Source organism: Plodia interpunctella, chromosome 3 (assembly GCF_027563975.2).
Source record: "Plodia interpunctella isolate USDA-ARS_2022_Savannah chromosome 3, ilPloInte3.2, whole genome shotgun sequence".
In the NCBI taxonomy this organism is placed as follows: domain Eukaryota; kingdom Metazoa; phylum Arthropoda; class Insecta; order Lepidoptera; family Pyralidae; genus Plodia; species Plodia interpunctella.
Window position 1 is genome coordinate 5520669 of NC_071296.1, and position 24575 is coordinate 5545243.

Sequence of the window (24575 nt, forward strand, 5' to 3'; positions counted from 1 at the left end):
CTCCGGCATTGGTTTTCGATGTCTGGTCGAAACTATGCCTACGTATATCTCGTTATTTAGGCAAACATTTTAAGTATGTATACTCATTGTTTAAGGTAAACGCAGTGTGACTTATTGAAATATTTACACTTTGTAAAACTTAAATTTAAAACCTCCCCGCCTTGGAGGCGGCACAAAAAAGCAAAAATTCATTCATATTCACAATTTAGGACTACACAAATGTCATTTTGCCACCAGCTTTTATTGTCGTCAGAAATCTTGTTGCATGCAATTACAATGAGTGTAATTTGACAAAAAAGATCATAATGAAGGAAAACTAGCTGAAGTAGGAAGTGATGGCCGCGGGGGCCTTATATATGGGTGGTAAAATGTAATTTGACAGATTGATAAAACCGACATCGGGGTATTGCGAATGTGGAATATTCGATAGACCTTTTATTCTTATCTACATACTTATTTTAAAATTTCGCGTTTTATTATGATATTGAAAGTGCGTATTATAGCTATAATACGCACTTTCTATACCCCGGACGTTCACCTGTACATTATTATCATTGAATAACCTAGGTACATAGTTTACTCTCCTCTTGTTGGTGACTTGACAGGTTTTACTGAAAAATAGTGTTGAATAAAACTAACTTTATAGTCAACATTATCTTTATATATAATGAACATTATTTCTTAGTAAAAAATACATCACAGAGAGAAAATAACGCGTTAGGTACTTTACCTATACCAAAAATAAACTAAGCAATTATTTTAAATATGACTGTACGTGTACGTACATATCAATTATTTATTATTTTAATCCCTGTTATATGGCGGTACCCGTTTTCTAATTGAATCATGGGGATTTACTACTTATTTAGAATTCTCGTCCCAATAACAAAACTTGATTCAACTCCACACATCTGAGCAATACTTCTTAATGGATTCTAGGTAGTTAAGAAATTTGATGGCATCTTCATCTGATTTCATGCCAACCTCCCTTATAGCCCGCAGGACGATATTTCTCACGTCCACTGCCATATTATTCGCGTTCCTGTACAAAGTAAAAGACAGGTTTTAAAGTTCATTATTGAAAAAGCATTTTATACGACACCTGATCCGAAAGAATATAATTCCATGTTTGAACTTATAAGTGAAAGTAATAGTAATTGAAGTCCCATCCTGAAAAAATGTATGAAAATCCTTGGAAAATATTTATAACCCGGTCCGATATAATGTCATTTAACAGGTCCAACCAAATACAATAGGGGAGTATTACTGCGCATTTATCCCGCCAGAGTGCAGCATTGTGTGAGGTAAACAAAAGCTTTGCCGCCTTTTGCTATGTCGAATGTTGCATATTCGGGTGCCGAAATATTGAGAAAAATCGTTTTCCAGAAGATAGAAAACTTAGTCACTGAATAGGCAACATTGTTGTACATTTTCACAAACGAATACTTACATAATGAAAGGATTAATAAAGTACTATAAAAAAAAACGTTTTAATCGACATAGCAAAAGGCGGCAAAGTTTTTGTGTATCTAACATACAGTGCTGTACTCTGGATAAATGTGCAGTAATACTCCCTATTGACGTTGTTGTAGTTATTAGAAATAGTATTTTATTCTATTATTTTTATTAGTTCATCATGAATGATAAGGTCCTAGAGACCGCGCCTCCACAGAAAGTTCCAAAGTCACATTGTTGTCAGCAACTGCAGTGGCATGGGTTCTTTCGTGATTCTATAGACAAGTAAACATCCAAGGTCCACCGGAAATCGAATCCACCCACCGGTGTAGCAGTCCTGGATGATGCTACAGAAGATTATCACATGCTAATGAATAAAGAATGATGAACCTCGAAAATATTGAACAAAAGGATCTGTGGATCTCACCCACACACATAGAAGTGTCCATTTCGGTTGCCGAGAATGTTCCATATTTGCTCCAAATTTTTTTCAAGCAAGTGAGTGACGTAAACTTTTTGATATTGGTCTCTGGAGAACGCCAAGTTGAGTTTCAAGAGGCCACATTTCTCATACTCCTCCAGCTCCTAAAAATAATCAAAGTTATCTTCGACGTCGCCATATTTATAAAATATATATCACAGTTGACTTCTTTTATTAGACCTGTGTTTTTGTTATTTGTTCAACAGTCTGAAAGCATACGATGTGTTTTCATTAGTCAGGATTTCAGTATGTGCTAATTTTCTGGGTCTAACTATGCGAGCTAAGTTATTTTGATTGCAGAGAACGTTCTTATAAATATCATTATATGGACGGCTTTATATAAATGTATGATGACAACACAGGTTATTATACATCTTTGAAGCATGACCTGTACTATAATTGAAAAGTCCCAGGCTCGAATTCTACTTGTGCTACACGAATTTTATAGCAATCTGAATCATATGTAGTAGTTTCCATAGACTACCACTTGCTTCCGGAGAAAGAAAACTTCGAAATATCGTGAGGATACTAAATGTCTACATAGTTTATTTATATAGAAAAAGTCATGTCAGATGTTTTAAAATATGACGATGAGTACGAGTGTGTCACGTAAAAAAGAAATAAAACTATCTTCAAGAATTTGATTTGAAACATGCACAATCAATTAATATCTATATAATATAAAACTATTCCGTTACTGACTGACAGACAACGTATAGCCGAAACTAGTAAGAAGCTGAAAACATGTAAAGTAGATGAGCACGAAGCGAGGATTTCTTGAAATTTCACCCCGTAGGGGGTGAAAATCTTTTATATGAAAGTTCTACTCCGTTGAAGTGAAATGAAACGTTGGATTTTAGTTGTTTACAACAAATTAATGAATACTACTAGTGGATATGACTACCGCTCCGGTTGGTACCTAGTTCAAAGGTTATCAATTGCTATCCAACGAGGAAACGCAGCTAGCGTTATGGGTACTTTTGAACCGGGTACAATTCGGGGTGGCATTTTTGATTGACATTGCAATTATTTGTGTTTTTTTTTTGTATTAGTACAATAATGTTGATTAAAGAAAATCTTAAAAATGAATACTTGTTTCAGATATAGAATACATTTGTGGTTAATAAAAAAACGGGACGTAAAACGTCGTGGACAATAAGACGACAAGCGTTGCAGAAAGCGGGAGCCCACTCCCGCTTATATGATTTTGAATCACTGGTAAACATATACATATGTATACATACACATAAAAGAATGACCGAGATTTTACTATGAAATTCACGCGGGCGAAGCCACAGGCAAAAGCTAGTATACAGATAAATACACGATAAAAGAATGACCGAGATTTTACTATGAAATTCACGCGGGCGAAGCCACAGGCAAAAGCTAGTATACAGATAAAACCTCTCTAATACCTCTTGATATATGAAATCTTGATCCCGATGTCTACATCCAAAATAAAGGATAGTTTCGCCGACGTCGCCGCCGTTCCACCGAGCGTGAGCTCTCTCCTGCAGGAATCCGCGGAAAGGCGCCAGACCTGTGCCTGTTCCCACCATTATGATCGGCGTTTTTGTACTAGCTGGCAGTCTGAAAACAATTCAAAAATTTTGTTTCAAAATGTTTGTTGTACAGTCAATATATTAGCCTACCTAGGAATGCAAAATCTATGCCAGCATCTCTGAATGTGATTTGTTTGCGGATGGATGTCAAGAGTTGTTGGCGGTTTTGTGAGAATGAAAATAAATTGTTGAACGTCACTTATTGTCGGAAATGACATCAAGCACTACAGTGGGATTCAGAAATTTTAATTTCTTACATACCTAAATTCTGATTTCCTTATATAAATGGGCACTGTCGGCAGCGGCTCAGCGGACGCGGGCTGACGTCCGGCCAGCCACGCGGTCGTCACGCCCTGGTTCACGCGCCCCGACTTCGTTTGGTACTTCACCACAACGGCCGTCACGTGAACTGATTCTGGAAACAACTGAAAATGTATTTATAAGATAGTCATAACTGAGTACCCGTCCCGGCAGCGTATTGCCACACTGTATATCAGTGCAGACACCAAATAAATAATATACATACACCTTCCTCACACTATCTATTGGTGAAATTGTAAAAATACAAATCAGGTAGTTTTTGACTTCTTTTTATAACACGTAAGGATTTAGGGGCTCAATTCCTACAGACTCGAAGTCTCTTTTTCATAGTCACGGGAAACAGATAACTGTGATACACTTATTGTCCCATCATTTGGGTTCCGCGCAGTATCTATAGTCTTTCTATAAGTCGTGATATATATGTATGTACTAATAAATTATAACAGAGCTTATCAACCAACATAAAAAATGACTGTCGTTGTTTTATGGCAGAATAATAGGAACTATACTTACTTTCGGACTAGAGGAAATTGAATAGTATCTTGGCTGAAGACGTGGCAAAAGCCTACAAATTTGATCCAGAGGTGGTTTACATGATTTTATATCTTCTAAAATATGTACAATATTTCGTCTAGCATCTTCGATAAATGTCTTGTATAATGTTTTTCCTTCTTCGGAGTTTGTCCCCATGAGTGTCATTTTATTTTTGTCCTGAAAGTTTGAGTACCTTTAATGTATAAATATAGAAAGGAAACTACTGCCAATCGGAGTTACATAGTTTTGGCACTGTACCTATTTATTAGATAGATCTACTTACATACTTATATCTATGTACTTGATACAATTAATCTCAAATCAATTTTCCTATCAACCACAGCTACGAAAAATAAGAAAGTGATTTATTTACGTGACACTAGCTTTATCCCGCGCTCTTTTTTCTGAGATAAAAGGTAACTTCTCCATACTGAACCCTGGACCTGAACTTAATATGTAGGTATGCGAAATTTCAAAAAGATTAGATAAAGAATAAAGAGGTAATAAATAAACTTGTTTTCACATTTATAATATTAGGATATATTACATAAAACTTACGTTTTGATTGCTGCAATACTCTGCCAACTTCATCATAACATCTGGGGACGGTAATGCTGTAATCTCTACATAATGTGATAAAGCTGTGTGGTATGATGTGGTCTGATTGTCTTTGTTGCTCAGTGAGATACCTTCACTGAGATCTGTATTTGTCAATTCTCCAAGTTGTTCAACCAAACTAGAGTAATTTTTCGGAAACACTGCTACATAATCACCTGAAATAATGTCAGTAATTTCTATGATTATATTTAGTACAATATTGTGTAGTTAACCTACTAAGCAATTGAGTGTTTCTGACTCAGATTTTAAGATGCTAGTCAAAACATGGTACATACTTATTAAATTAGATGAAATAAAATGGTAGTGGATATGAGAATAATATTGTCTAGCATAAATGTTGGTCATTGGTAGAATTTTGAATGAAGATATTATTATCATAGCACAAATTATTTTATTATTATACCTATCCTATTGCGTATCATGCATTTTGAAAAATGAGAAACTAACTTACCAGCTTCATAATCCATTTTAGAATTAGATATATCAAACTCCAAATGAAGACATGATCTATTCCCACCTTTATGCAATTCCTTGTTAATAATTATTTGAGCTAAGAATGGGTTGTTTGCATCAAATGGTCTACAAAAGATATACATTATTTGTTTTGATGCTATTTTGAAATATGTGATTACAGCACGAACAGTTAGAAATCTGAAACACTAATGTGCCAATGGAACACCAGTGTGGTTACTGAGAATATTAGTACCCACTGGTCTGCCATTGGATTGGATAAGAAGTTGACCTAACAATCTCAGTTTGAGATTGTTAGGTCAACTTCTTATCATTGATTTCTCTATTTTATTATTCTGATAATGTCAAAGATATTGGCTTTAAATAAAAAAAATAATAATAATACACTAATAGTTATTTAGTATAAATTCAAACATCTTGCCAATTAGATGTAGTCCTAGAATACCTCAAGGATTATTCAAATTTAAAATAATATTATTTAAATTGGATCATTTGGTAGCAGCAATGCTCACTACAATTTAACAATATTCTTACGGCCTTTTGATTTGAAGATTATGTAGTCCCGCCTTTCCAGAATTTAAACTATCTGGGTAAGTATTTTTCCAGCATTCAAATTTACTGAATGTCTGAATGTTAACAATTTCCAACCAGATGTTTTGTTTTAAACTTTTTAAAATGTCTTGTATACTGAAAGATAAAAATTAGGTAAAAATTTGGTTGATAAGTAATTTTATGGGTAATTTTAACTTCGTGAACATAGGAGCAATAATAAATATAAGTTTTATAATTACTCAATTAATTCTTGTATTACACAAACCATTAAAAATTGTTGGCTCTTTGGATGCACTAAATCACTGGTGGTGATATTTTGTAATGTATATCTGTGTATGATACACGACAAAACCTAACCAGTTCAGTAGGCTCTTAGACTGACAAAACAACTATATATAATTACCTTAAGAAGTCATTTCTGCATGTTATACTAAAAGTTTGTTTAGCATTAAATTCTTCAAAAGATACTATTTTATAATATCCATTTTGCAAACCTGCATTCAGGTCTAAAACCTGCAGATGACAACACAAATTTATTATATCTTTAATATTCTTCGACAATGATAACTAAAACATTGTAATAATTATACATTTAATTACATACCATGTATTGTATTTTCCTTAATGGCGATTCGATTTTTCTTCTGTTTATTACATTTAATAAGAAACATGGTAAATTTCTTATGATAGTACTCATGATCGTAAATCCTGTACAAAACTTATTCCTCGATGAAGTAAACCTAACTATGTACCAATTAATATATGTGTAGTATGTTATTAAGTAAAGAACGATGTACCACGATTTCAATGGATAAAAATTTGTAAAAACAAAGTAGGTAACCTCAAAGATATACTTATATAACCATTTTGTCACTTTATAATTGATGTATCTGGGATTCTGGGAAAAATTGTACTAAGCTATTGTGCCTCTCAAAGTCTAACTTTTTCTATAAATCAATAAATATAAATAAATACGATGGCTATTATGAAATGAACTGAATCACTTTGTTTATTTCTTGTTTCGTTCGTGTAGTGGTTGTATTGATCCTTCTGTCAACGTCATTTCATTTGATGGACGTGTCAAACAAATTCAATGTTAAAGAGCAATGAAGTACAAAGTCAAATGTCAAAGTAAAATAGGCTGTTTTCAATACCTAGTATTAGCCTAAAGGCCCCCCTTTCTAAATGTTTCAGTTCTACATATAGTATACTAGCTTTTGCCCACAACTTTGTATGTGAGTAAAAATCATGGGGATTTCCTGAAATTCCCGTGGGAATTTCAGGAAATCCCTTGTTGATGATCCTACACTGTTCTAGGAACCTACATACCAAATTTCAGCTTTCTACGCCTAGTAGTTTCGACTGTGCGTTGTCTGTCAGTCAGTCAGTCACCCAGTAACGCAAGAGTTTTATATATATATAAATAAATAAATAAATAAATAAATAAATAAATAGGGACAAATGACACAGATTGAGTTAGCCCCAAAGTAAGTTCGAAACTTGTGTTATGGGGGATACTAACTCAACGATACTATATTCTATAACATATACATATATAGATAAACATCCAAGACCCAGGTCAATCTGAAAAAGATCATTTTTCATGTTGACCTGACCGGGATTCGAACCCGGGACCTCCACTGTAGCAGTCGGGCATGATGACCATTAAGCCACGGAGGTCGTCCAATATAGATATATGTAAGAACTGATAACAGACAGATATACAGTTGTAGCGCTGCTGCAGACCTTTTCTTATTCGATTTCGACGATTCGATTCTTATGACGTTTTCAGATTCGGAATTCCTTTCTAGCGCAGCCGTTCGGTTTTTTGTAGGTAAATACGAAATCCAAATTTTGCAATTTTAGCTACTATGTCGCTAGATTTAAGAAATTTTAAGATTCGTCAGCGATTTTCGTTAAAACTATTTTGGTGAATGTTTTAACAATATTTAGTCCCAAATTTATATTTAAGTTAAAGTTATATTTGTACATATAATTTAGTAAAAGAATATTAGAATTTGTCGGTGCGTAGTTTAAAGATAAAGTAGCGGTGTCCGTCCGTGTGGTCTGACACAGGCCCCGCCCCGTATCTTGAAAACTGTAACTAAATAATAATTAGGCGGACCAATAATATCGATGCTAAAGTATCGATTTTTGCGCTATAACGATACGATAATATATTAAGAAAAAAAAAACGATAATTCACGACCTTAGATAGGGCTGTATGGACTTTGAACATTAGCCTTTCCTTTTTTTTTCGTTTTTCTACTTGTGGCGTAGTCTTGGAAGAAAAGGTATTATTTTCGATCACAGCGTATTGAAAGTAAGCTATGGAGTTACTTCCAAAAAGAAGGAAGTGTTGCTGTGTGTACACACATGATAAGTAAAAATGAAGTGAGAAGCACTTATTCAGTGAAACGTACATTTTATTAAAAATTTAATTACATCCAATATTACTGACCGAAATGATCGATATGATCAACTAACGATAATTTCATTACCTCGATACAATATCGATCTTACAACAACCTCCCCACCTCATCCCTAATAATCTATACCATACTTAGAACAAAAAATCTGTACGTACATCTATCTATCTATATATATATATATATATATATATATATATATATATATATATATATATATATATATATATATATATAAATTTTCAAAACTTGTACACCTGATAGAGAACAATGATCTCTACAACTAGTAATTAATAATATAGGTAATAAGAAAAAACCACCTGCTTTCGGGGAAGAAAAACATCGCGAGGAAATCTGCACATTGGTTGATTATTAACACGTATGTGAAATGGAGAAGGTAAGGACAAACAACTCCATTAATAGTGCCAAGAAAGTTATTATGCGTGTTCCATTCCACACAATGACCACGACCCTCAGCCATGAGGAAAGAATTTTTTTTTTTCAGTTAATGCTATTCACTTACATAAACGCTGTATTACAAGGCTGTGTACTTTCGAATACAGAGTTGTTGTAGTAGGTAGTGAACAAATGAAAATCTGAATACTTCATTAAAAACAGTATATTAAAATATGCAAAATATATATCATTCATTATACATCTGACTTAAAATCTATTGCCCAGTCCACTTAATATAATTTACCAACAAGATTTAGAAAAATTCCTGTACAACATTCATTGTTACGTTTTCAAAGTAACAGTTTCAGAAATTAATAACACAGGTACACATTAATTGCTACTACAAGAGGTCGTCAAGTCGTTTCATAACGTCAAAATTGATTGACAAAGATATTTAGCTTACACTATCAATTTCACGTCATAGTATTGTAATAGTTAAACGTAAATAAATAGTTCAACATAGGTACCTTCGATTTATTCAAAATACATAATGCATTCATAATATAGATTCTACTAGTGCATGTACACATCAACGAAAGTATTAAATAACAAATAAATAATAGTAATAATTTGTTCAAATACCTGAATTAAACTAAAAAACTAATGTGCATTTAATGTCAATTTACCTCACATTTTGTTATAAAAGTGTACTTTTTATCACAATGTCACGTTACGTATAACAAGTAATATTAATAACAACCTACATTGCTACAAAGTAGGCATATGCAGACAATTCAACTATTAAAAATTAAATTCATGGTGTAAAAGTACTTATGGTAAAATAAAATCTAACAAATTCTTTAACTCCACACATCAGACGAATATTTTTTCATGGAATCCAATTTTTTAAGGAATTGTGCGGCCTCCGAGTCAGTTTTGCCGCCGACCTCCTTGACAGCCTTCAACACGATGTTCCGCACATCCACAGCCATATTTTTCGCATCTCTGTATTATAAAAGAAATATTAAATATAGTAATCATCGTAAATAAAGCCTTAAAAGACAGAAAATGTAACAATTTAACAAAATAATTTTACAAAAATGTATAACTTTTGACCTTGGCGTCATAATGCTTGACTTAGAGTAAAATTTATGTAAATAGCTCCATTATCCTGTCAAAAAGTCAATCACTTAATTATTGCTATTACAATATAAATTACTTACCCACACACATAAAAGTGTCCATTTCGGTTACCAAGAACATCCCAAATTTGTTCCAGATTTTTTTCGAGCAAGTGAGTGACGTAAACTTTGTGACCTTGGTCTCTGGAGAATGCTAAGTTAAGTTTCAGAAGGCCAGTCTTCTCATACTCTTCTAGCTCCTAAAACATAATTCATTCATTTTACACACTAATGATATTTTTTGTTTATAAACATACTTATGTAGCTTCTATAGATTCTGTATATAGATAATTACGTAGGTGCATGTATTGTTAAGTATTATTATATTACGTAATATTGGAATATAATAAATATGTATATATTACTTCTTGATAGATATAGTCCTGGTCCCGATGCCTGCATCCGAAGTAAAGAATGGTATCTCCCACTTCCTTGCCATTGGCCTTAGCGTGCACTCGCTCCTGCAGGAAACCTCTGAAGGGAGCCAACCCCGTGCCCGGCCCCACCATCATGATGGGCGTTTGGGACTGTAATGGCAATCTGAAATTTTATAAACATTTTAATACGAAAGACACGATAAATATTGTAAGGTTCTTGGCGTTGGATAATTATTGGCCGAGACAAATTAATCTGGGTCAAACTTTATTAACGCTACTAGGTCAAGCGTAAAAGGTATAAAGTTGCAGTTATTGAGGTATATTTACAAATAATGAATATGAAATAAAAAGGGTGAAATTTTTCAACCTCATCTGGGGGGAAAGTAAATAGATTGTAGATTGTTATACTCAGAGGAAACACGGTTCATTTCCCGCGCCGCCCAATCGGACTGTGTCTATTAATTAATAGGTATAACTAGCTGTTCGCCGAGAACGTAGACCTCGCGAATACAATAAATTTTGATGAGATTTTACGAAATTGTGAATATTTCGAAAACGACTTAACCTATTTTGATGCTCCACGAACTTAAAAATTCTATTAACAGATCCTACATACCTTTTAAATTTCATCAAAATCAGACCAACGGTTCGAAAGTTATCGCGTTGCAAACATACATACACACAAAAAAAATATTTTTGCCTCAAGTTGATTTGTAGACCTCGTTCGCTTTGCTCGCTCAGTCAAAAAAGGTAACAAATATTAGAAGTTCACGTTTTATTCTTATCAAATACAAAACTGTCACAAAAATTATTAAATTTATGAATGCCTGAGATTATATCCCCTATCCAACACACGTGAAACAAAAATTTTTACGTTATCCTGTGTTCCTATTATGCTATAAAATGAAAAGACGACATTTACCTAAATTGAGACTTCCTAATGTAAACCGGCACCCTGGGCAAGGGCTTGCCGTCCTCGGGCTTGAGGTCGGCGAGCCACGTGGTGGTGACGCCCTTGTTGACGCGGCCCGAGCTGGTGCGGTACTGCACCACCACCGCCGTCACGTGCACCGTCTCAGGGTATGACTGGATAACATTTTAACTATGTACAATAACTATATTATAAGCTCAAAAACTAAAACAAAGATTTAAGAGCCGTGTTTCAACGCGCCACTTAACTTTTTGAGCTTCTAGATTGCAACTTTCCAAAAGGACCCTTAGAGATGAAAAAATCTGAAAATAAATGCAGGAATAGAACCTAACTCGGCACGGGCGACTTGTTTCACGCCGTTTCATCTTTAAGCCGACGCCGCCACATTATTTATTAGAGAGTAATAAGTACTCTTCTTCAACAAGGTCTACATCAGGTGTTCCAGATCTTCAATTTTTATACCTCAACAGAAAATGCTCATCAGGCTGAACAACTTTTGTTAAGGTGTAATTTCTATATTTCCTATAGTTTAGCTGTACCATTACTGTTCTCCATCAGGTGTTCCAGTTTTCATCATTTATACCCTATATTTTGCCCAGACTTCACAGCTATATAACAACAAAAATTTCATTCACATCCGTCCAGTAGTTCCGAAGATTAGCGTGTACAAACAGACAGACATACAGAGTATTTTTTCAAATTCTTTGTATGTATATACTATGACTATCGCCTAATCTTGTTTTTATGTAAATATATTAAATGTACAGGATTTTTTTTTCTACTGTTTTATTATATGTATTGATTGATTAGTACTAATGCACTTGCTTTATCAAACAGTGGTCAATGTCTGATATAACTGTCGTAGTTCAGGTTTTATACTATGTACTTATGATATAATTAGGTAAATATTTAAACGAGTTTATCTAACTATCAATTCTTTGCAAAGTCAAAGCATTTATTCGAATAATAACTGATAAGTTAATTTCTTTAAGGTAGTTTTTTCTTGCTAGTTGACAGTACCTTAATTTAAAAATTATTGACGCTTAACTGTTTTAATTTGTTTCGCATTAGGAAGGCACTGGTATCTGAAATACAGGCTAGGCCTAGTTCCGATACTGCTGTACTGAACTTTACTAAGTTTTTCTTAAATTATTTAGTCTATTTACATATATTCTTTAGTTTTATATTTTAAACTTTCATTTTCAAAACTTTAATAAATATACATTGTAATATTGTATTTATGTACTGTGTAGTATAAGTTCAAATTGTAACTTTTAAAGGTAAATAAAAAAATAAAAAATAAACTGATGCCCGCAACTTCGTTCGCTATTTCCTATTGTTTAGCTGTACCATCATTGTTCTCCATATGGTGTTCCAGTTTTCTAAATCATTAAGCTAGTAAATAAAAGTTTTTACAAAAAAATAATTTTTGACATGCTTTTACAAATTTTGATCTTGTTGCATTCAATAGGTACGAGTAGAGGACAGAGATGAAACTAAATAAATCAATAATTAACTATTAGTTACAAACCTGATGTAGACCTATGATGGTATAGCTAAACTATAGGGAATATAGAAATGATAACTTAATGAGTCAGTCTGATTAGCATCTTCTGTATGTACAGGTTACATTTGTCTGTATAATTACATTTCTCTAATAGTTTTGACTCCTTACTAAAAATTGTTCGGCCACGCGAACGAATTCGCAGGCATCAGCTAGTTATATTATGATTCATTCAATTATCTTGACTAAGTACGTACATAGTTTAATGTACATGTGTGTATTATTTGTACATAAGATGAATTGTTTATAAATAGTAATTGACTATTTGCTATGTATAGACGAATTTGTAAGTTATTATTATGCTTGCTCAATAGGTTAAAAAAAATACCTTCGGACTTGAGGATATGGAATAGTATCTTGGTTGAAGACGTGGCAGCAGCTCGCACACATGGTCCAGTGGAGGTTTACATGATTTGATGTCTTCCAGAATATGCACGATATTCCTGCAAGCGTCTACCACGAACGACTGGTACAGAGTCTTGCCTTCCTGAGAGTTTGTTGCCATAAGCATCAACTTCTTTTTATCCTGGAATAAATATTATTTAATCGATTAGTGTACATATGTATAGTTTTCTACATAGTTCAATCAATATCATTATCATCCCGGTGGTTCGCTGCCCGATGGAATTTTACTTTTATAACCGCATAATTAAATCTTTTGCGAACAACTTGAAATTATATTATGTACATTGTAGTGACGAGTGATTGTTGTTAAAAAAATTGAACGCCTAAACGCTGTGGTCTTAGAGATCAAACCTAACTAACACAAACTAAAACAAAACTGTAATTTTTCTTTCCTTAGTTTTGATTTGCGAATATGTGTTCGTCCTAGCTTGCTACAGACAGAATATTTAGATTTAGACAATATTTTCAGGGTTTGCATCTATCTATCATTAACTATCTAACGTATTGTAAAAATCAAACAAGATTATTTGGCTTCGAACATATTTCCAATAGTAACCTGTAACCTAATATACGATAAAATAAAACATTTATAAGAGACGCTATACGCGCGCGCAACGTTTAACGCTCCCTTCGAACTTTGATAGTCGACACAGCTACGGCCTAAATGGCCAACTATTGGCCTTTGTGTAAGAAGATTTGGTGCCCCAGCCCCCTTATAGTAAGTTGGTTTATTACTTATCAAATGACAATTATGTAAACATACGCTCATAAGGCAATTTTTATGAAATTTGGTATTGAGGTAGCTGATACCTTGGGTTTATAATAATTAACACATATGGTGTATTTTATCAGAAGTGCGAGCCTTCGAGGATTTGATGATATCAATATGATAGTCAATATCGCTTTCTAAAGTAGATTGCGCTACTATGCATAAAAACCTACGTATATTTTTTAAATAATCACGCGAGTAACATCGCACGATGCAGCTGGTAAAATATAATGATGGGTGTGCGACGAAAAATAACGTCACTACATGGTCACGGTGGGCACGGTCTAACCATCCTATAGCTCCGCCACTGAAAATGTTAGATACTTTACTACTCTGACTTGATAGATAAGGGACTGACGTGCTAAGAATAGGACAGATGCTTATCATTTTATACTTGTATGTATTCATTGTTTAATTTATATAGAGTAGGCACCACGTTTTACCTTCGTCATACATAAGTATATTTTATGTTTTATTATCATTTTATTAATCTCGTAAAATTTATCAGGCATACATTTGTTATTTACTGTATTGCTTTATCAGATTTCACCTTGATTAACATTTTATCTAAATCTTTTATTTACGTGAAAATGGCGAGGAGTCAATTAATATTTCAATGACAATCAATAACATATTATTTCAGAATTGTTCTCGGAGTTCAATAAGCCGCGCCAATTTACATGAATAAGCATATTTAATGAGCATTTTTCATTCCTCAGCATATTATTTACGGACTTGAGTATCAGTAATTTTTTATCATTAATTTCCTACGTTATAAAAGTGTTTAGGTGGTAAAGATACTTTGGTGACGCATAACGCCCTGACCTAGTGAGATTTGGTCACCAATAATAAAATCCACGCATGGGCGACTACGAAGTCAGATATAAACACGATTTACTTGCATTGTAGTACCAGTACTACAATGCAAGTAAACCTGGTGTATACCAGTATACACCAGAACTACAATGCAATAATATAATCATTTAAACGAAAAAAAGGATATAGTAGCATTACCATATGCTTTTTTTTTGTTTAAATTATAATGTATCTAGTAGTTTCGCTATTGTAATTTCTAGTAACACTTTGTCTACTCCTTTAGATTTCTAAATTTCTAACTTAACATTACCAGTGGATAATTTTTATTAGCTTTGTAAACACAAACACCGAGGTCGTTTCGGTCCCAATGCCTCTAATCATTCGCTTTACCGGATGAGACTGTTCGAATCGACGCCAGCTATCCTGAGGGAAACTTCGGACGGAACCAGCTACTAGATGGTTCGATTAGTCTTTCGCCCCTATACCCAGTTCCGACGATCGATTTGCACGTCAGAATCGCTACGGTCCTCTTACAACATACACTTAGTTGTCGGCGCTCGTATGCATGTATAAATAAATAGTTACTTACTTCCTCATCCGTGCAATATTCGGCGAGTTCTCTCATGATATGCGTGCGCGGCAGTGCAGTGATCTCTAAATAATGCGTAAGCGCAGTGCGGTAGGTCGTAGGGCACGGGAACGGATGCTTCTTGCTGCTCTCTTGGTCGTTATTGATGAGGGAGAACACTTCATCCAAGTTCGAATTGGTCAATTCCCCTAGTCGGTTTACTAGAACCGTATCGTTTATTGGATACACCCCCACGTGGTCACCTGAGTGATATCAAATTTAATGCTTAGTGGTTTGAAAAATTAAACTGGTTTTTACTATTAAATAAGTGGGTGTATACATGTATATGTCAGATTTACTAACTGATTATTACAATTCTAGAGTATGTGTGATATGTACACAGTGAATAAAGATCTATAGGGCATAATTTACTAAATAAACACCTATCCACCAATGTTTTATAACTTGTACAGAGCGACTTACCCGCTTCATATCGCATTTTAGAATTGGATATATCTAGCTCCACGTGAAGACAGGACCTGTCGCCGCCCTTGTGCATTTCCTTGTTGACCACAATTTGTGCCAGGAACGGGTTCTTCGCGTCGTATGGTCTGTAATTTAAGTAGGTATAATATTTAAGTTTTAAGTCTTGAGGTATTTTAAACTAGCTTTTGCCCGCGGCTTCGCCTGCTTTAATTTTCCGGGATGAAAGGTATGTCCTTCTCCATACTTCAAACTATATGTATGCAAAATTTCAAGAAGATGAGTAGATAGAGCGTGAAGAGATAACAAACAAACTTACTTTCATTTATAATATTAGTTAGGATTAGGATTATCTTTTTTAATTTTCATGACTAACTTGAAGTAATTAAAATAAAAACGATATGATAGGGTAACGATTTATTATAAACTATTAAACTTTAATCGTACTTTAATGTCACGTGTTTCTCATACATGTAATCTCGCAAATCACCCGCGTAATTAGCATATTTTTTTTATTTGACACAGCATCTTACATTTATATACTTACAAAATTTAATGACGCAAATATTAAATTAAAATTATCTAACCTTTATACCTATAGTTATATTTGTGCGACAGTATTATTTGTATCTAATAGTACGTGGGTTATTATCTACTATATAATTTTATATGTCGTATAATATTGGTAAACTGTAGTATTATCGAAAACCCGTGTATAATAAGACAATCAAGGCACACTTATCGTCCTGCCCTATTGTCCTACCTGCAAACTAAGACCTATATGACATTACAGAAAGTGTTGTTTCTGTGTCATTGTATTAGTCCTCAAAAATTTGGCAGAGTAGACACGCTATGAAGAAGAAGAATTAGGAAATCTAGTCGCATCCATACTTCCATATCCATCCATACTAATATTATAAAGAGAATAGATTTGTATGTTTGTTTATCATTAATTACATTATCATGTAATAAACTCAAAAACTACTTTACTACGAGATTTTGATGAAATTTGACATAGAGATAGACGAAACGTTCAAGAGTAACAAAAGCAACTTTTAAAATTGTGGTTTTACCCGAGCGAAGCCGGGACAGGCCGCTAGCATTTATATAATCCGGGAAATATGAAGAGGTGATCAGGACTTCTCTGTAAAAAAAGGTGTCCGGGTCACCTCTTATTTAATATTACTATTTGAATCATAGATAAAAAGTTATTATTATAAGTAAACATTACGACAGCTTTTTATCGTCAGTTGATAACAACGCAAATAGATGTTTGTGTACTTCCTGAAATTATTTTGATTCTAATACTTATTAGCTTAGTAATACTGATTTTAGGTAGGTTACTTGACGGCATCTAAGTTTTGATGTTTGGAAATTGGATATTTTACAATGCTGTTGGAGTTTAGTTATATCTGGCCCCGACTGCACACAAAGGTATTTAGCCTATGAATTTATCACTGGCTGCTACATACTTTTCGGCTAACACAGACGCAAATCAAGCAACCATAGCAATGTAAATTGTTGTCTCCTTTCTAATTAGATTAGAAGTTCTAATGTGAGCTTTATATTATAGCGTAACTAAATACCAGTATTGTATGTACGTCGTACGAATTTTCGCAGATGTATATCCGGCATTACTTACGGTCTTTGCAGTTGCAGGGTATTCAGTCTCGCAATTTCGCCACTGAAGATATTGCTGGCTGGAATCTCATCCGGTGCATGGGTGATCAAACTGAACTGACGTGTCAATTCTTCTTCTCCGGAACTTTGAATGTCGAACTTCTCGCACACTGCTGGCCAGAACTTGTCTTTCCACGTGATGAAGTCATCTTCAATACTAGAAGTGGAAGAATCATTGTTAATGTTACGAACTAATCAGATAAGATCACTTATCGCCGATGGTAGTATATAATACATGAGTATTTATAGAAAAATACTATACAAATCTGCAGGAAGCCAGAAACGCGCGCCCACTCTTTATGCCCTTGGGATTCAAACCCACAACCTCCACCGTATAATGTATCCAATAAGATCGCCGTGTATTAGTGTACGTTTATTCCTCCTATATTATCTACTTTCATATATAGTAGCACTTACATATATAGTAGATTTCATCGACCACAACTTGCTTCCGGTGATGGAAAACATCGTGAAGAAACCTGCACACTTGTTGATTATTAACTTGTGTATGAAATGGAAAAGGCAATGGCAAACCACTCCATTAACAATGCCAAGAAAGTTGTTGTGTGTGTTTCATTCCACGTAATGACCACGACCCTCAGCCATGAGGCATACGACTATGAAGAATATCTACTTTAATGTAATGATATCGATACAGTTCTTCCACAGAATTTTCATGACGAACAATGATCGATATCCGTTCCAGAATTATCTGGAACGGATATCGATCATTGTTAGTGATGCATTAATCGACATCTCGATGGTGGTTTTTATTTATGTAATCACTAACAAACAACAATAATTAATAAAAATAGTAAGAGAAAAAAAGAGTTTACTTTGCGTCGTCGTCGCCCAATCCCAATTCGTAGACCCTTGACGCACCGAGTTCTTCCAGCCTTTTGTCCAAATATATGGCCACCTCGTTGTAATGTTCGTAGGTCTTGTTGCCCAGACCAAACACCTACAAGCATATATCATAACTAGCTTTTGCCCCCAGCTTCGCCCGCGTAAATTTCATAGTAAAATCTCGTAGAACTTTCATATAAAAGTTTATCACCCTTTTACCTCGGTACCTAGCGTTTATCGCTAGGTACCTAAGTAGTCGAAATATCTCTATAATCGAGTAGATACATCCCTGTCTTGCTTGTAAACAATACGAGAAAGCTAATAACGGAAATTTGTTTAGTTAAATAAAGGGGCATTCGTGTGATTCTCACAACTTTTTTCAGGTATGTAAGATAGCCTATGTCTATATATATACGAAATAATCTAGAAAATTAAGGTAACAAACAAATCGACCTAGGTACTATAATAGTAGTTACGATAGTTGGGATGCAAATACAATATGTAATTAAAATATTGACAGCTTTTCACTTTACAGCTTAGATCGTTTAACAAATGATCTAAGCTTTACAGCGTCATCATAAAACAACAATATTTAATCAAAACACGGTACTTCCTTACAATCTTATCTTAGGATTTGATGAGTCATTACGATTATTAATAAATTCATAAATTCATGTACTACTTAGTAACAATGTTTTTGAATAGTCATTACTATTATATCTCAACTATGTGCTTAGTAATTTATTCGTAACATTACATAAATATATCAAAACAAAGGTTTTAATTTTTTGCGACGTATTAGGTAATGACCAAGTAAAAGCATAATAATAATAAGTGAGGTTTACTTAAGTACCTGCTTAATAGTTTACTATATTTTTTAATTAATCGAAAAACGAACGTCAAAAATCACGACGGTACCCAATGACCTTGTGATAAAACTTAAAACTTACTGCGTAATTTAAGCCAGTCAGATCTGGATCTCCATTTTTCAGCCATTCATAAAATTCCATCGCATTATCAGTCGGATCGCCTTCTCCGTACGTAGCCATACAAAATACAGCTAATGAATTAGGTATGTCTGGTAACTTTGTGAGCTCTTCCTAAAAGATAAAGAGAAATATTTTCGTTTATCAGTTCTGAACCGCATGTAGATGACGTTTATCAAGGGGAGTTCAATACGAACCATATCGCATTCTTCAGGGTCGGCGACCATGCCCTTCATTTTATATCTGGCGCCTTCTTTTGCCAGGCGACCAGCGAACTCTTCCGCGGTGCCAGTTTGTGAGCCATAAAATACCACTAAACTCCTACCGGACGATTGTAACTTTTTGATGAATGAATTCTCTGTAACTTGTATTGATGCTGCTGTTCTATGAAAAAAAAAATAGAAATGAAGTTTTCTATGTAGTATTAATTTTAATAACTTTGACTTGTAACTACATTTTCAAACCCAAAAAACAGTATCTCGGAACATTTTTTTCTAAATCGATTAGTATTAATATCATAACCTTTGTTGAATCGGATCAATAACACGTCGCCAGTGTCCACTCACTAACCGGGTAGTTTTCGTAGAAAGAATTTAAAAAGCGTGCAAATAAATTCACGTGAATGAGAACAGGCTACGCTACTTGATTCCAGCTGCGATTGAATTTTTTGGTGACAGAATGTAAAACCTAGTACTTGTTAAGATTCGAAGCGTAAATTCTTTTACATATTTGTAAAATCGGACTTGTAAGAGTTTAACATCATCGATTATACTGAAAATTAATAAATAACTCTGTGAAGGACGACTGGAGATAATGATATGGTCTGATCTAGAGATTCACTAGCGCTGAGGTACTTACTTGCCTATGTGAAATGACAATTTTATTAGTCAGACATGATAGTCAGCTAAGCTTGACAAGAGTGTTTTTTGGATAATACAATATCTAAAATACGTGTACTTATTACATTTGTTCGACAAGCATGAAATATATTTAAAGAATGTTAGGTATCCATAATGAGATATTTTAAATGCGGATGTCAAAATTTTATAGTAACATAATAATAAAAAAAGAATAGAAATACTTAGCTATCATAATTGAAATAAAAAACGGTTAAATGATACCAATCACAAAACTCTTAATGATACTAATCCCAAAATTTAAAAATATTTGAATCTGTGTTAAAATATTTTTTAAAACTGTTTAAAGTTTAAAAACTGTTTAAATCCTTAGAAAAAACAGGAAATTAGGATGCTATTCATCTTTTTTAATACAAGCGTGTAGTACCTATTTTTTTTACAGAAACATGTAAAATAAACATTCTGAATAGTAAAAACAAATATATATGTATATACTGTCTTGAAATGTTAAAAAAAATACAGCCCAAAATCCACGTAAAAGTGACTGCGTTTTCTGAAAACACCTTAAAAAAATTATAAATAAAATCCGTGTAGTAGTTTTTGAGTTTATCGCGAACAGACAGACGCGGTAGAGAATTTTGTTTTGTAATATGTAAGGATAAGAATGTCGGGGTTTTATCGTGGCTTGGATAGTAAATAGGCAGTAGGTAGTAAAGTAAGTTTATTATAAAACTTAAGGTAAGACTAAGGGTCTTGGGTCTGTTCTTATTATTTTTATTTAATGTTATAAATTTATCACGGCCACGCTCTTGCCTCTTTTACGCATCAGTGTTCGAGCATTTTTTAAATTTATGACAGTGGATCCAAATGTGCCATCGCAGGCGAAATACATCGAAAGAGATTCCAAACAAAGCGTAGCTGCGTTACAAGGATAAATACCTATACCTCGAATGTATCCATGAGGAAATATACATATTATGTGAAGAAAATGATATTATGGCACTACTATTTCCTTTCTTGAATTCTCCAAAAAATATGTACAGTAGGTACATATCTTTTGGGGAATTCACAATACAAATATATGTTTTTCTTTGAAACATGCAGGTGTTTATTTTACATCTAGATGATGAATTTTGAGATGAAATATAGCCTATAGCAATCTTGGATAATGTACCTTTCGAATGGTGAAAGAATTTTGAAATCGGTTCGGTAGTTTCGGAGATTACCCGCCTCAAACATACAAACACAGAAAAATATTTTATGCCCTATCACTATAAAACGTATATTAGATATAGTTAGAATAATTTTTGAAATATTTTTCGAAATGGCTTTTGCAATTAGACACACGAACGAGGTTCATATACCTGAGACCCAAGGGCGAGAAAATAATTGCGATCTAAGTTCTTTAGAAAATCCATACAATATTATAAATGTTAAAGTGTGTTTGTTTATCTGTCTTTCACGTCAAAACAGAGCGGATTGAGGTGATTTTAGAAGTTAAAGTATTCTAAGAAATTAACTACCGATCTAAGAAAAATTTTATTGATTCAAATAGATTATAACTTTGATTAATTGTTTAAACTTTAAATGGTATAAAAAAGAAATATAATAAGAGTAATTTTATTTATTTATTTTATGAAAGTAAATATTTTTTTTGAAACAAACAGAAACTAATAAATGATGCCATAAGGAGAAGCACTATAAGCACATTTAGTTGCGGGTTGATAAACATACATACATAGGTACTTAAGTAATGACAAGCAAGACATACTTAATAAGAGGAAGGTTTAACCGACCTTAAAAGATAGTACTAGGTATTATAGGGCCAGATGACGTTGCGATCGTGATGTGATCTTAATTACTGGCATATAGTACCTACATATTTAACATGAGTTTATTTATTATATAAGTATAACATTAATTACCCCTGTCGATGTATTTATAAAAAAAATCACAAATTAAAAAGTTGAAATTTAAAACTAATCAGATATGTAAGAATATCGAGATATACTGTGGCTACTATATTTATGTAGGTACCTAACTTATTCCAATAATGGTTTAGTGACGAGCATTTTTTTATATCACTGCTGACGATTTAGATTCGTAAAAGTCGATGGTAATAAATAATTCTTAACAGGTACGAGGTATTAATATACTTACGCATTAATTAATTTCTGAATATAAGTACCTATTAAAACCTCAGTAGGTATTTCATAGATATCAGCTGTAGTAGCAGCAAACATGGAATATCAGATGTAATTAAGTAACTATCTACGGTAAGTAGATAGGTAGGTACTTACTGTATTGAATATTTGCTTAGTACTATTTCATCTTTTTTGCTCTCTTTCCTGGAACTGTAGAGCCACCAAACCGCTGCTCCAAGCAGCGCCACGAGCATTATAATATCAAATGTACTGAAAAGTGACCCCCCCGCCGCGGCCGCTGCAGCATCCTTTAGCACGTCCTGTGTACTGTCTGACATTTTGCAGGTTATGTGTAATTCCAAATTAATCGAGAAACAAGGAAAACACCTTTATTTCACAACTTCAAGGTTAAAAATCAGTACTTAACGCAAATACAATAAAACACGGCCATTAACGTCTCACTTACACCACCACTGTAACTACACTACACACATAAATACCTATGTTAATGGAATGGCGTTCGTTCGTGAATCGAGACGTCACGGAACCGGGCATAACGAGCGAGCGAATAGATAGCAATGTCTCGGTCTAAATAGACGGAACTGGTCCGAAAACAACCGAAGAAACCCGACTGGAGACACGTACGCAAGATACGTTTCGTTCGCGATGTCAAGTCGCAAACACACAAGAGCCCCACTGGGCCGACAAACAAGTTATGGTAAAGTCCACGTGCCTGGTGAGCGACTGGTGTCTTCAAAGCCCAAAAGCTAGACTGAAAGGATGGAGGTTCGTCCGTCCGACCCGACAACACTGATACGATATTAGTGAGGTGGGAGTGAGGTGTCACGAGCAAAGGAAGACGCTAACTATCGTTACTATCTGATATGAATTTAGCAATACGGACTGACTATAATTTCATAATATCTTATGCAATCCATGTAGAGCGTTGCAGTTTGGGTAAATAACGTAATGACATCACAATGGCCAATATTTATAGCAGAAAAATAAAATAGATACCATTCAAACTGCAGCTAAGTCTAACCGACGATAAGCTTGATACACTAGGTGTGACCAACTACACCTAGTCTATCCGGTTATACATAAGTTATACCCGTACTTCGGGGTTTAGCTGTAACACATACTTCTAGATTAGATGGAAGTTTGTAGGGGAGACACATGTATGAAAAACTGGCACAACTACGCAAGCTAAGCCAAACTAACTTCGTTTAGATGGCGGTGTACCTATGCTTTATACCTATCATCCCATGATCTGGATTGGTCGACCCAGATAGACTTTCCTAACTACTCGATCATCCTTCAATCCCACAAAAACGTGGCCGAGCCAGTGAAGTCGCTGTGCGTGCCATTGTCATACCATCGGTAATATAAAAAAACTAAATACAATGCTATGAATCCTGAAATATTAACTGCCCATCCATTTCATCAGCTGGACATTGCCCTCGCCGCACAGCCAACGCCATGTAGCAGGTACAATGGGGACCCCCAAATGAGTCACATGCGCAGAACGTACTATTTACCTACATATAAAATCGCATTGCAATAATCTTCAAAATTGAGAGATATTGCAATGACCTTGCAATCGTTCTTTCTTTGCTGCGCGTGGCCTGCAAATATAACATTGTAGCTGCTTTTGTAATCAGTAGCGGTGCAGCTGTTTTCCTATCTAGTATGTACTTTCTAGTTCAAAGTAGTTCGTAAGCCATGGAAATGGGAATATATGATATATCCCAAAATTTCACATAAATAAACTCGTTATTAGTGTGAAATTTGGTATTCAGAGTCCCATTACTATTTGTTTAACTTTTGTTCTTGTGCTAGATTCACGGATTCGGTATACATAGTTTGGTTTGGCGGTAAATAAAATCGCGTAGGCATGTGACAGAGTTCGGTGCGAGTGTGGAGCTGGCATTAAATGTAGCTAGATTCTACCATAAATATTCAGAATAGAATGGAAGGTATAATACTTGTTAGTGTCAATGTTCGACTAGGTCCTATTCACCTATATTATGCTATGACTGATATTATTAAAAAAGCATAATACAATTTTCCTTGGATCTGAACCTAATTTTACATCAGCATCCCTAGCAGCTAATTGAATTGCACTAGCTTTCATTAGGTTTGCGCGTGC

General features: G+C 34.2%; 2 protein-coding genes across 3 annotated transcripts; both read right to left on the bottom strand.

Moving 5' to 3' along the window:
• Positions 1-645: 645 nt before the first annotated feature.
• Positions 646-7025, bottom strand: LOC128683697 (NADPH--cytochrome P450 reductase-like). 2 transcript variants are annotated; one of them, XM_053769589.2, is made up of 10 exons: positions 6599-7025; positions 6398-6507; positions 5977-6129; positions 5423-5550; positions 4912-5126; positions 4333-4530; positions 3760-3923; positions 3352-3526; positions 1883-2040; positions 646-1042 (listed from the first exon to the last, which is right to left on the bottom strand). In XM_053769589.2, exons 1-10 carry the CDS (start codon positions 6689-6691, stop codon positions 898-900), a joined length of 1539 nt encoding a protein of 512 aa, XP_053625564.1. In that variant the 5' UTR covers positions 6692-7025; the 3' UTR covers positions 646-897. The 2 variants fall into 2 exon arrangements, with proteins under 2 accessions (XP_053625564.1, XP_053625565.1); XM_053769590.2 differs by lacking the exon at positions 5977-6129 and having other exon boundaries at positions 757-1042; positions 6599-6833.
• Positions 7026-9027: 2002 nt separating this feature from the next.
• Positions 9028-22764, bottom strand: LOC128683402 (NADPH--cytochrome P450 reductase). The gene is made up of 12 exons (XM_053769024.2): positions 22583-22764; positions 19623-19809; positions 19390-19539; positions 18430-18554; positions 17556-17750; positions 15914-16041; positions 15452-15693; positions 13201-13398; positions 11300-11463; positions 10366-10540; positions 10043-10200; positions 9028-9824 (listed from the first exon to the last, which is right to left on the bottom strand). The coding sequence occupies exons 1-12, from the start codon at positions 22762-22764 to the stop codon at positions 9680-9682; spliced, it is 2049 nt and encodes a 682-aa protein (XP_053624999.1). The 3' UTR covers positions 9028-9679.
• Positions 22765-24575: the final 1811 nt, after the last annotated feature.

Excerpts from the sequence above, each read along its gene's own strand:
- LOC128683402 (XM_053769024.2), bottom strand. The coding sequence starts at position 22,764 with ATGTCAGACAGTACACAGGACGTGCTAAAGGATGCTGCAGCGGCCGCG. Across the intron at positions 18,555-19,389 it reads TGACTGGCTTAAATTACGCA|GTGTTTGGTCTGGGCAACAA; the intron begins GTAAGTTTTAAG and ends ATATGCTTGTAG. Across the intron at positions 10,541-11,299 it reads ATTAGGAAGTCTCAATTTAG|ATTGCCATTACAGTCCCAAA; the intron begins GTAAATGTCGTC and ends ATAAAATTTCAG.
- LOC128683697 (XM_053769589.2), bottom strand. The coding sequence starts at position 6,691 with ATGAGTACTATCATAAGAAATTTACCATGTTTCTTATTAAATGTAATA. Across the intron at positions 6,130-6,397 it reads TGCAGAAATGACTTCTTAAG|TATACAAGACATTTTAAAAA; the intron begins GTAATTATATAT and ends TTTATCTTTCAG. Across the intron at positions 5,127-5,422 it reads TAAAATGGATTATGAAGCTG|GTGATTATGTAGCAGTGTTT; the intron begins GTAAGTTAGTTT and ends ACATTATTTCAG.